Source organism: Gouania willdenowi, chromosome 13, assembly GCF_900634775.1.
Source record: "Gouania willdenowi chromosome 13, fGouWil2.1, whole genome shotgun sequence".
Taxonomy (NCBI): Eukaryota; Metazoa; Chordata; class Actinopteri; order Blenniiformes; family Gobiesocidae; genus Gouania; species Gouania willdenowi.
Window position 1 is genome coordinate 13,169,039 of NC_041056.1, and position 14,268 is coordinate 13,183,306.

Below are 14,268 nucleotides of genomic sequence, written 5' to 3' on the forward strand. Positions count from 1 at the left end.
GTGCAGGGTATAGTGTAATGGCAATGGGATTACTGTAGTCTTTTTTCTCTGCACTCTGAAACAAACAGACACACAGAGCAGAGGCTGCAAGTTGTTTCTGTTTCTCACAAATGTGCCCCCCTGCTGGCCTTTAACCTCTGCGGTTGCCCTTGTACCTGTCAACCATGAAAGCACACGGAGGCTGGTGTTTGGCTCAGAGATCCGTCCGCCCAGTGCTGTCAGTGCTGTCTGCAGCCCACACTCCCTGCCAGCTCATGTTTAACACAAAAGCTAAGCATTTTCCTCCTGCCTGTCCCACTCAGCCATGGTGTTTCTTCTATGACTCGCAAGGGTAGAAAAATGGCTTGTGCATTGTTCAAAACAAAGAGGACAAAGGAATACATATAATTGTATATTTTTTTTATTTTCTTACCCTCTCTTTGTTCATCTCCCCATGTTGCTAACAGATGGCCTTTTCTACAGTGCTTTGCTCTTCTGAACAATACATCCTACAGATAAATATCACTTAAAATCAAGTGATTAAATCTACTTAATCTGCAAATCCCTGCAATATTAAACTCACGAAAATGAATGAATGGTCTTACAATAGTGCCCACAGGATTCATGATGAAACTGCCAAAAGTCATTTAGTGAGGCTTTGTCATAGATTAAACTCACAGGAATCGCCTTTAGGAAGATGAGTGTCTCAGTAAAGGCACGGTGAAAACTTAGCTGCCCTGAAGCAGCAACCACTGCCTGTGTGAGGCCAGAGCAGGATGATGCCTGCTAGAAATACCAGTGTTAAGATTAATCTCAACGAGATTTCTCGTCGTGTTAAAAATCTGTCTCGCAAGATTTGGTTTTTTTTTCTAAGCTATCCAAACTTCTGTTTGTGACCTGTGGGGGCAGTAATGTGTCTTTGCTACATCAAGCCTGCCAGAACATAAAGCAGGAGAAGGAAAAAAAGAAGTTGAGTAAATTTTAGTTCTGGTTTCAATTTGTGGAAGAAGAAGCTTATTAAAAGAACATGGCTGTGTATTTGCAGCATGTTGTTAATGACATATTTGGTCAGGCTCTGTTTGCACTATTTGTACTCTGTATTTACAGAGGAGAACTTTGATTTGGTTTTGCACATAATTATCATAATTTCTGGGTTACAAAGCGCTCTGTTTTATTGGCCGCATTACAATAATTTAGCAATTTTCTAAGAAAAATCCACACAAATGCCGCAGCCTAACACGGGCCTCACTCTATTGGCTGATGAGGGTGTCCTTCAGACAACTCGGCCAATCAGAATGGGCAGGTAGGCGGGCTGCTGTACTCAAGTTCGGTTTCATGGACATTTCCGTGTTTCAACTGATAAGTCTCCTTTTCTACATGAAGTCACCTCCTCACTGACCCACGTCTACATATCAGTCCATTTACAGCTTTTTATGGTCACTTTTTACTGGAACCAGACTGATGCACCGCTTTGTCCGCTCTTCTTACCATGAACTACCGCGGAGCGATCACAGCGAGTCGGACTCTGAGTCAGAATACGGACGCAATCGCTTCTGAACAAATCTAACGTGATGATTTGGCAACTTCATGCTGTTTATCCTTCTATTACAAACTGGCTGACTTTTAATTCATCCAGGCATTCACTCTCACTCTCTCTCTCTCTCTCTCTCTCTCTCTCTCTCTCTCTCTCTCTCTCTCTCTGACAACATTTCTCCACGTCTTTGCTATGATGACATCATGACAAAATGAGTGGTCAGAATGATTCAATGCAAGCATTGTTCCGCCTGATCTAATGTGACAGAGCTCAATTTTGTGGCAGCATGAAGCTTATAAAACCGGGAAAAATCCACAATTTAGCCGCGTCATTGTTTAAGCCGCAGGGTGCAAAGCATGAGAAAAAAGTAGCGCCTTATAGCCCGGACATTACGGTATATAATTTTATTTATTTTGTTTTAACATTTATACATTTTAGTTGTATATACTGTAATATCATTCATGTAAAGAGTTATAATAAAACTTTTCAAAATGCATGTGCAACTTGGTTAAATAAAAATCTGTTGGTCTAGTCATATAATTTCTCTTCTCGTTCTTGTGAACCCAATATCGTGTCTCGTCGCACCACTAGTGCAGGGTCAACACAAACAAACATCAGTGGGAATTTTAGTTTAATTTAAAAGCAGGGCTAGCAAAAGGACTTGATCAACTTTCTTGCAGCATTAAAGTTGATTTTTGAAGCTCGTGTTGCACTGTTTTGTAACGTTAAGAATATATTCTGCTCTCTGGCACGAGATACAACCCTCAAATATTCTACTTTCTTTGAAACACTGTTCCTATTTTATACTCTTTCTTCCTCTTTCTGTGTGTGTGTGTGTGTGTGTGTGTGTGTGTGGGATTAGCCTCCTACCCATAACTTTTTCACTCCAGTCCCTACAGCAGTGAAACAAAGGTCTCTCCCCAAGCTTTACGGACTGAAGTCAAAAAAAATGATGCAACACTTTCAATTAGCCTTTTAGCGTTGCATATTATAAAACTTCCAACCAAAAATAACTCAATATAACAACAGACCTTTGAAAAAACACTGAAATATCTGAAATAAACAGAGTTGTCTTTTTAGGAATGTCTAAAGTTCCCTCTCAGTTAAGACGGTGACTTCACAAATTTGATTAATCTCAATTTGTATTTTTTATTTCATCTCAATTTTTGTTTTCTAATAAACATTTCAGGTAGATTTAGCCGACCTGAATTGTTTTAGTCATCAGATTATCTTGTCTCATTAGTGTAATTTAGAATTCATTTTGGGTTAGCTCTGTTTAATTCCCTGTAACTTAAAACTTGCAGCGGATTCAACAAAATCATGTGAGATAAAGTTTTTTTGCATTGAGTCTTAGTTTTTATAGTTTTAGTTTAAAGCAAATGAATTGTTGAAATGCATAATTATTACAATCAACGTAAATGGCTAAATGATATTTTGCTGATATTGCAATTTGCAATCCATAAATAATTAACTTTCCAAAGCTTTGTCAACAATGAGTGGGTGACCTCAAACTTAGAAATGAATTAATTATACATCTTATATTCAACATTTATATTTACTAAAGAAAAAGTCAAGTCAAGTACCGTTTGTTTCTTAAAGTGATGCATTTTATAACTGTGAATTCACAATTTCTTTCATCAGGACAAATCAATTCAATATCATGTATGTAACACAATATAACAAACCTGGTATGTCCCTCGTTTTTTTTAGCAGCTTTTAGGAACAATATTTTTGTAAGTCTTTTATTGTTTAAGAATTTAAACTAAAGCTAAAAACAATTGCCACCAGACTTCAATCTATTTGACATCACATGATGCATAATTTTAAGTATTTTATTAAAAGCTCATTGTTGTAATTGTGTAGAAACGAATTCAATGCTTTTCTAACTGTTGTGATGACAGCAGCTGTACGTGCTTTAACTTTTACTGCATTCATTTCAGCATTAGCAACCCAGCGGGGTGCCTTCAGGCACTTCCCAAAAACATTCCCCTGATGACAGCAGGTTCACACCGAGTTCAATCAAAGACGCTTTTGCTACTTTTGGGATTTTTTAATTCATGCTAATATAAACAAACAGAGTTTGGGATTTTATGAACAAAGGGACTCAACAATTGCTACCAAATAACATGGGAATAATAAACAAGCTTTGTTACTGGGATTATTGTTTCTTGACGGTAAACACAATCTAAAAAAGAAAAAAATCAATCATGAATCATTAATACAAATTAAAAGTTCAAATGTGTGCATGGGGTGATCCAGTTCATGGTATTTTCTCAGTAACTTTAACCTGACTTGCTTGAAGTTGTCATTGAAAAGCTTTAACCTCACATCTAAACCGCTTTGGCAGGAGATCTCGATTTGAGATGATGATTTTGATGGGCTTATTTGGTTCCACTATATTTATTTGCCAGTAGCAGTCTCATTATTACCAGACAAAAATAACAACAAATGAACCAGAATGACACGAGACCAGCTAATTCCCCATTCACTGTCTCTGGCCAGTTTTTGCAATTGCTGCCAAAACTGAAAATGTAGTAATGTGGGGAAAAAACACAGAAAAAGAAATATTTTAAAAGGTTTAATGCAATAAATACATGATTTTATAAAATGGATTAAATGCAAAAGTGAATGTATTTTTTAAATTACAAATAAAATTGTTTAATAATAAAGATTCACAACAAAAATGAGGATTTCTATGAAAAAACAGAAATTTGTGTACATAATTATTTCAGTTTTTACAAAAACTGATTTGTTTTTTCTCTTTATCATAATCTGGACGTTACCAACCTGTCTGCCCAAAAGGTCCTGTGTAGTTTGATACGATAATATAATTTTGGCGTTTCATTTTGCTAATCTAAACTGTGGTTAATATCGTCAAATGCAGGGAGAACCTCATAAGGATACCTGTATGCTGGAGAAACTTATCAACTTATTATTATCCCTTGCTACAAAATTGTGGAAGGAAGATATAGGTTTGAGCTCCGTCCGTCTGTCCGTTCATGCATCCGTCTGTCCGAGTTAAATGAGACAGCTTTTCTTAGAAATAGTTTAAGATAGGATAACCAAATTTGGTGTGTGGCTTCAGGGTATCAATACCTTGATGGAGTTCGAAAATGAGAAGTGAGCAATTATTTCTTCCAGAGTTATTGCCCTTGTTGGAAAACACTCATTTAAATATAAAGCTCCTTTTGATTGGAGCATACTCCTACTAGAAATCCGCTCTCTAACTTCTCTGCTTCTGTTTAAAAATGCTCTTGTACACCATCTCCAGAACTCATGTCAGTGTTTTTGATCATAGATGATGTATGTATGTATGTGTATGTATATGTTATGTGTGTTTATATACAGTATTTATATATATGGGTGTATATATATATATATATATATATATATATAAAATGTGTGTGTGTATTGTTGTTTTTCCTTATGTATTATGTAATTATTTATTGTCTGTTATGCTGTATCTGTCATTTAATGCTATCTTGAGGACTCCCTTGAAAATTAGACGATTTTTTGAATTTGAAATTCTTTACTCTGTTCGAGACAGCTTTTCTTAGAAACCGTTTGAGATAGTTAGTAATTTTGTATTCTGATGTGATAATATTTTCTTATGTATACAGCTAAGTTAGATTTAGGACTTTTAGGAAAAGGTTGTGAGTTATAATGACAACCAGGCAGGGGATGTTGATGACTATGTTTTCCTGTTTAAACAATCCATTTTTTTATATTTTGCCTGTTTTTGGCTTTTTAGCTTTACCTTATACGGTCACAGAGTTTTGACACAATCTAGTGACTGGTGGCTTATTGTTTAGAGAAGAGAACTGAAGGACTTTGGTGAGATTGGTAATTGCCATCCATCACTATGAGTCCCTGAACAAACCCTTAGCCTCCACTCAATATGGGAGCCCACAGCTACCCCGTCGAGTTAAATGGGCTCGAACACAAAGACTGAAATTCATTGGAAAGTGTCAAATAAAGTTTTAAATTACTGGAATAGTTGATATTTTTATCTTGAAAAGAAATAGATTTTTTTTTACTCTCCCTTCAGTGTGCTAGATTTTACTACTATAGAGATATAGCAGACTGCAAGCACAGTATTGGGTAGAGCTTGTTCGAAAGAAAAAAACCAAAATATAGCCAAAGATTTTCCGAGTAGTCAGCTAAATTACATGAAAAGGGTGATATAAAAGATCTTGGCAAGCCCATCATACAATATTAAGAAGGTTGTACACTGGCAGAACAGTAGAGGATCTGTATAAAATTAAAAAAAAGGTTTGTCAAAATGTACAATTCTCTTTAAATTGCCTAGTATGAATGTGGTGTGTGAGTGAGTGTTGGTGGTGGTCGGAGGGGCTGATTGGCACACTGTGGCAGCCTCGCTTCCGTCATTCTCCTCCAGGGCTGCTGTGGCTACAGTAGTAGCTGATTTAGAAATATATTCAAAAAAGTACAAGTACCCATAAAAGCAACTCAATTACTCCAATTCGTTACGTTCACCTCTGTTTAATACCAATAAAAGATTGCAGTAATGATCATTAGGTGATAGAAGAAACTGTATTGGTTGAATGAACATTTTAAAAAGCTGTATAGTTGTAGAGTTGCATGAAGTGTGTCTAAGAATGTGAATTCCTTTGTGAGTTTCCATTCAAGCAACACAAAGGTTTGGGTCACAGTTCACTATGCAGCTTTCATCTGCCAGTCACAGCAATAGATTGGATGATATCAAAGGTCACAGTATCAAACTTCTCATCTTGTCCGACTTCATTGGGGTCGCCAGGACTCAATATAGACCTCACCTTAGAAGAGGCTTTGGTGGAGGCGGAGCCGTGCTGCAGATGTGTGAGATAGAAAGAGTCAGAGATGCGATCATTAACGCAGAGACCATTTTTCTCTTCTCACACAATTGCTGAATTATGAATGTTGTGTTATTTGTTTACTCAATGTCGGACCAGGAGATGTGCATTATTCATTTTTTTCTGACCGGGGAGACAGCGGAGGAGGATGCAGACTTGGGAAAACATTAAAACCAAGTGCTGTCTAACAAGGACATTAGAGAAGTCATTCGCACACATGCCTCATTCCACTTGTTTTAGTTCTACCTTCAGCTAAAACAATAAAATGAAATCATTTTCTAGCCAAATTATGTTGCATTTATTGACTGATCATGTTGCTGTAGTTGTACTTCCCATTCCAGGGGTCTGGTTTCCAGTCTTTGTTTTAAATACATTAGACTGACCCAGTGTCTGAAGATAATTACATTTCTTTTTTTTTTTTTCTTGTAGTCTTGAGGGATGATTTCCGCCAGGCCCCGATCGACGTGGTGGTGGCTGCTGGGGAGCCTGCTGTGCTGGAGTGTGTACCTCCACGTGGTCACCCTGAGCCCACCGTGTCCTGGAAACGCAACAATGTCCGAGTCAGCGCCAAGGATGAACGCATCTCTGTGAGTGACCACCATATACTGTATCTATGCCAGTGTTTTTCAACCTTGTGGTTGCTTGGGATTTAAAATGGGGTCACCTAAAATCTGTAGTAATTGATTAAAAAAAAAAACCCATTATCGATTACAATTATATTATTTTTTTTTATTTTTTTTACAATTACTATTTTTCAAATTACAACACCACACACAATTCAAACTGTATTCTATACTTTCACTTTCTGAAATATACTTTTTGTTCAAATGTAATGTAGTATAAAAATATCTGAGCTGGGACATCTCGTCACTTTGTGCACTAATCCTGGCTACGCCGTATTTGTAACACAGCATAACACACATAATAATAAAAACTAATTCACGAGAAAAAATATGTCTCGGGTCGCCACAAAATTGTGATGTAAAAATGGGGTCACAACCTGAAAAAGGTTGGGAACCACTGATCTATAGACCCTTGCGACTGACGTCACGGCACATTAACCCAGCGCCATCTTGGAAGATGACGGCCCTATACAGATGCACTTGAATAATAATGTAATTTTTTGACTCATTGAAAGCAGCCCATGTGCTAAATGATTGTCGAAGGTCATCTCAGTTTGGCCTCAATATGTTGGAGGCCACGGATTATGTTGACTCTCTACCAGAAGCTGAGAAGTCGGTATAAGGAGAAACTGGGTCTGATCGGCGGTAATGACAGCATTCCTGTTGACAAATGGAATGAAGATGTCTCTTATTTCCCAGGAGTGGCTTATCCTGACATTGTGAACTACCTCGTCTTTAGATCTAGCTCATTCACAATGGACCACATGAAAAGTTTTAAAGGACTGGAAGCTTACAACGAGTTTGTTTGTGGCTGGATTTGTGAAGTAGCTGCTTTTATTCATAATGGACTCCATGCGGTTAAATCCATTGTAAGTAGGCTAATTATTCATAATTAATCTGTACTATGAGTGTGCAATGCTGGTTTTTCAGAATCTGAGCTATTTTATTGATGACCTAAATTTGTGTGAAAAATAGATCTGCACACTTGGATCAATGCGTATAAAACAATTTATTTTCCCAAGCTTTTCGGTCAAAGGACCTTCATCAGGGTAACAAACAACATGGCTACAATGAACAGGCTTATATGATCCAGCCGTGTTAGAACCCCCAAACACAGCGCAAAAGTTTACAATCGCTGTGGGCTATATACAGTCTATGGTTTCAAAAAGGCTTGTTCTTCCGTCATGGCGGAGGGCCGTACATCACGTGACCTGTGAGGTCATGTGGCATGGGTCTATAATATTGTCTAATTAAGATGTACTGTAATATGTTGTTAATGGTTTAAAAAAAAGGATAATCATTCAAATAAATAAGTGGTTAAAAACAGTGTGAAATATTTGAGTAAGTTTTAATTACCAAAGATATTATTTGCAGTATCATCTGTAAGATTTACATCATCATAAACAGCCAGTTTTGCAAAACACTCTCAACACATTTTTTTTTAAGTTTACAGTTTAATTTGAAATTATACAAACACATGTAGAACTATTTAGCACATTTTAGTTCCTGTGAAGATGGCAACAAAGAAGTGTCATAAGAACAAAAAGCAAGAACGACTGCTTTGAAAACTACACAGAAGAGAATGATAGTGCAGAAATAAATAATAAATTAATTATCTCTTTATCTCCTCTTTTTTGTAGATGCGCAGTGGGAAGCTCATGATCTCTCACACCAGGAAGAGCGATGCAGGCATGTATGTTTGTGTGGGCACCAATATGGTCGGAGAGAGGGACAGCGATCCTGCAGAGCTGGTGGTTTATGGTGAGTGAAACAAATAATTATTGCTTTAACAACCAACAGTAAACATGTTTTAATATACAGTATTTAAAATGGAGAGGATGTGTGGCATGAGGTGTTGGTGTTCTGGTCAGAAACAACAAAGAGACTTACAGAGTTCAGTTGTTTAATAATGCTTCAATATTTGATCCTTAGGCAATGCATGAATGGAGGTTTGTCAAGACAGTTTTAGGTGATATTAACTAGTATTCAGCTTAATAGGACAATATTAGCACCACGTATTATCTCAATATTAATACACAATATGACAACAATTTTTAGATGGAGTTATCACAAAATATATCAAAATAAACACAAAAATATATTTTTATTACAACTATTGGCATTAGCTACAAACTAAATTTTACTAGCTAAATCATAACACACAGTACAACAGTGTGCAGTGAAGACAAGCAGCACAGTACATGGAAAGTCATCTTATTATTTATTTATTTATTGGTTTATTTAACAGGGACTGTGCACATTAATATCAATACTGAATATATACCAGATTTAGCCAAAGGCTATTTTGCATCTGCAGCCCCTGGACAGAATGTTCAATTGTCACCATAAAAGAATACTAATTGAACAAATTACAGGAAATATACAGTGAAAAATAACAACATACTTCCATTTACGTATAAAAAAACAATATCAACAGATATCAAACAATTTCATAAAATAAAACATTAAAAAGTCACCAAGAGGCACACGCACTGCTGTAAATTCACCTTTTAATCAATAATGTGCAAAAATGGGCAAAACACAATTTATATAGTATAGGTTTCTTATCCCTGGGGGAAAAACGTAGGGAGGCATTAGATCGATGGGCATAAACTGCACGTAGAGTGTGATCTAATAAAGTTAGATAGATATCGTTTATTGTCATAAAACAAAACTCTCAGGTGACCAACTTGAGAACAGTAAAACACTCCAGTCCAAGTGTTGTGATCTGTGGGCTTTCTCTTTCCTGCAGAGCGGCCCGTGTTGGTCCGAAGGCCGGTAAACCAGGTCGTCATGGAGGACGACACCGTGGACTTCCTGTGTGAGGTCCATGGAGATCCTGCTCCGACTGTGCGATGGCGGCGAGAGGAAGGAGAGCTTCCTCGTGGAAGGTAACGGAAACAGACATGAGCATAAAAAGATAAAGTGACAAAGTGGTGATTGATGCACACACTTACTTTACTTTTTACTGTTCAGGCCCAGGGGCCTCATTTATCAATCTGTGTGTAGAAAAGGTTATACATTTATAGAACTGAAATGTAGAAGAAGCGTGAATATATAAACCAAAATTCCAATTTGTGAAACGTGCGAACACCTGTGTTGATAAATCATACTGTGCTTGTGCATGTTCGCCTCCTATTTACTACTGTATATATGGTAGCAGCAAACTGTTTGCAATGACTATTGACACGACCAAAACCATAAATGAAAAAAAAGGATCCACTGACGAACATCCCAAACACTCGACATCATCAAATCCCAGGCACAGATACCAAAATATACTTTGAAATGACAAAACTGAAATGTGGCACTTTTCAAACACTTGAAGAGAAAACCTTCACCTGTAAGGTTTGTATCAAAACCCACCAAAATACACAGCAATAGCACAGCATAAGAATGAATTAATTCAAAGTATGACTCCCTCTTTATTGAAAGATACATTAAAATAGTAAATTTTTTGCAAGAAAATTGTTGGCTAAAATATTGAGAGGAGGATTCTGGTCAGTTTTCAGTTCCCATGTATATTTCTTTAAGTGTAATGTCAGTATGGCAGTTGTGATGATGATAAAATGTGATTAATGTTCATATTGGTATGTTTATTAGTGCACAGAAAAGTTTAAGAAATTATTTTTAGGGAAAATGACGATGATCTTCTATAGCAGTGGTTCCCAAACTGGGAAAGTGGTTTAATTATTTAAATATTTGCACTGAAGCAACTTTATTATTACTGTTTTAAAACATGTGATTGCATATTTTACGTTATTTTTTATGAGTTTTGAAGAAGAAGATTTTTTGACATTTTTCAATAAAGGCAACATTTTTTTACCCATTTTTTGCGATGGGGGGGTCCTGTAAAAAAATAGTTCTTCTTCAAAAGGGCCACAACAGAAAACATTTGGACATGTTCTATAGGGTCCAGTGTCACTTTCATATACACACACAGTCGGGTTAAACGACCAGACTGTTGATTAGATGCTATTCCACTCTTTGACACGAATGTTGGAAGCATATCTTTCATTTCATTAAAAATGCTAGCCCTGATAATCTTTTGTTAGATAAAATCATAGAATGTGCCTCGTAGATCAATGAATCGAACATTATAAGAATCATAAGAAAAAGGTTGAGATTACCACTTGAATTTTGTTTTTATTTCCACTGTAAATGCTCCGTTTCTTGACACTTTTGTGTCTTTACTTCATTCTGATATCACGGGGAATACCGAAAACAAACTTAAACAAAAATGGTGTCAAGTGAATCCTTATCCTCTTCTTTTCTGGTAAAGAAAAAAAAAAAAACAAGTGAAAACACTTCTAGGACTCCACATCCCACAATGCAATGCAAAACATTTTTGGTGGATATTAAAACAAACTTTCAAGTGGAAAGTTTTACCTTTTTTCTTTCTTTTTGGAGTAAAAAATGTTTGATTCAATAATCTATGAGGCCTACACTATGATTTTATACAATAATAAATATGTCAGGGGTACCAGCTTTAAATACAAGAATGAATAGGCACATAGATAGAATAAAACCACCTGCATCAGTTTTAAATTAAACTTTGCAGACTCTACCAAACTTTTGATTAAGGATCTTTTTGTTGAGTTTAAAAATCATAGTCAAACATTTTTGGTCGTCTGGACCTGGCAAACACTGAAACAGAAGCTGTGCAGTGTAAGCTTATCCAGCATCGACAGCAAAGTCAGACAAAAGGGGTCATGCAATTATTACGGTATTAAGTACGTATCGCTCAATAGTCTTTAGACCTTTACTTTCGTCTTGGATTTCCTCTGTGTGTTGCGTTTGCTGCTGGTGATTCATAGATAATAAGATTTGATGTCATTCATTCTGTGCTGTAGACAAGGACATGTACATTGCCTGTCTGCTCACTGTTGACGTCTACTAATCCAATTGTCTCTGCTCTGCAAAATCAATAAACATTCTAATGTTAGTCCATTGTTAGGAAGCTAAATGTTTTCTTTTGAAAATATTAGTTTTGAGGTAAACTCAATAATTTCGCCAATAACTAGCCACAATGTGTACAATAGATGAGGCACATTTCTGAACTTCTTTTGAGATGATGTGATCAGAGAAAAAAAAATCCTTGCAAAAGGTTGGTTGTTGATTCAGAATAATAGGATTGCATCACCTCTGCTTAGCATTAGCCTAGCATTAGTACTCACATAACATTAGCATTAGCTTAGCAAAAGCATTAATCGAGCATTATCATTAACCTAGCAATAGCATTAACCTAGCATTAGCCTAGCGTTAGCATTACCTTAGCAGTAGAACTAACTTAGCAAGAGCATTTATTTAGCATTAACATTAACCTAGCAATAATATTACATAGCATTAGGACAGTATTAGCATTAGCCTAGCATTAACCTAACATTAGCATTAATCTAGCATTAACATTAGCCTAACTTTAGCATTAGCCTAGCGTTAACATTGACCTAGCAATAGCATTAGCCTAACATTAATAATAACCTAGCAATAGCATTAACCTAGCATTATTAACCTAGCATTATTAACCTAGCATTATTAACCTAGCATTATTAACCTAGCATTATTAACCTAGCATTATTAACCTAGCATTATTAACCTAGCATTATTAATCTAGCATTATCATTAGCCTAGCAATAGCATTAACATTAACCTAACAGAAGAACTAACCTCGGAAGAGCATTTATATAGCATTAGCATGAGCCTATCAATATTATTAACCTAGCTTTAGCATTAGCACAACATTAGCATTAACCTAGCATTAGTACAAACCTAGCATTAACATTATCCTAGCAATAGCATTAACTTAACTTTAGCATTAGCCTAGCATTAAAATTAGCTTAGCATTAACAATGACCTAGCAATAGCATTAGCCTAACATTAGGAATAACTTAGCAATGGCTTTAACATAGCGTTAGCATTAATCTAGCACTAGCATTAACCTGGCAAAAGCATTAACCTAGCTTTAGCATTGGCCTAGCTTTAGCATTAGCATTGATTTGGCAATAGCATTAGCCTGGCATAATTTTTCTTTTCTTGTGAGCAGAAGATATTTTTTTCCTGTTACATATTTCATCAACTGCCCGCTCTTTTTTTTTTTCCAAGGTTTGAAATCCGCAACGGCAACAGCCTGCGTTTGTTACGTGTGAGTGTGCACGATGAAGGGACGTATACCTGCACGTCTGAGAATAGTGTGGGCAAGACGGAGGCCTCAGCCATGTTACAGGTCCATGGTAAGAAACACATCATACATATTGCATACAGCCACACATAGACATACTTAATCATGCATAAAAAAAAAAAGAAAATCTTTCCAATCTGAGTCCTGTTCATGCATAACTAACTGCACTAGGTCACATTGCACAAGCATCGCACACAAAGCCTGTTTTATTTGATGGCCGACACACAGTGTGTTTTTGTATTAGTGTGTTTTAGTCAGACCCTGTCCAGCGGTGCTGCCCTGGAGCTTACACTAAACCGTATGGATTACGCCATTTGACAGATGTTTTGTGGATGTGTGCTTTAACTCACTGCCAGAGAGCAGTCTGGGTATTAATAAGACATGAATCTTGCTTTCTCTTCCTGTGTCTTTATCTCCCCTCTTGGTGCCCTTTTTTTCCCTCTGTCCCTCTGTTGAAATAGTCTGAATGCTTTTATTAATGTCATTGAAATCCTATGACCTGTATTTCTTTTCCTCAACCCTGAACACAAAATGATGTGTATTTTATTTTGTAGCTGATAATTACATTTTAATTTTCCAGTACCATTCACTCAGCAATTTTTGTTAATTTCCTTCTAACCCTCCTTACAAAGACATTATTACCCTTGGGGTCAATTTGACCCCATTCATTGTTTATCATTCAAAAAATAATAGGGTTAAGGTTATATTTCATGACTTTTCCTAATTTGATGGGTATAATTGATTAAGCATATAATTATCAGGATGATATTTTTTCAATGTGCTGAACACATATTGCACGCATTTGTGTTCCTCTGGGGTCAGTTTGGCCCCAAGCTTTTCTCATGAGAACTTTTCCACACCATGGGCATGAATGTGTGTGTATCTGTATGTGTATGTGTGACCTACTACTCACACCTGCCAATGTAGAAGTGACTTTTCCACACTGTGGAGGGCGGGGTATTCTTAAAATGTCTTAATAATATTTGAGTATAATAGGAGAATTAATATGGGAAAAATAAGTTTCTACTGCTTGTTTCTACTTTATAAACCAATAATCATGCAGAATGACGTGATTAAATTGTCCCATTAGGAAGTGACATG

At 36.4% G+C, this 14,268-nt stretch overlaps 1 protein-coding gene across 2 annotated transcripts in view; it reads left to right on the plus strand.

The window, feature by feature from the left end:
* LOC114474663 (roundabout homolog 2) overlaps positions 1-14,268 on the plus strand; it is a 100,581-nt gene that overhangs the window by 37,491 nt on the left and 48,822 nt on the right. For both annotated transcript variants that reach the window (XM_028465094.1, XM_028465095.1), the window contains exons 3-6: positions 6,796-6,953; positions 8,630-8,750; positions 9,742-9,880; positions 13,092-13,219. In XM_028465094.1, coding sequence (XP_028320895.1) covers positions 6,796-6,953; positions 8,630-8,750; positions 9,742-9,880; positions 13,092-13,219 — 546 coding nt within the window. The remainder of the gene's footprint in view (positions 1-6,795; positions 6,954-8,629; positions 8,751-9,741; positions 9,881-13,091; positions 13,220-14,268) is intronic.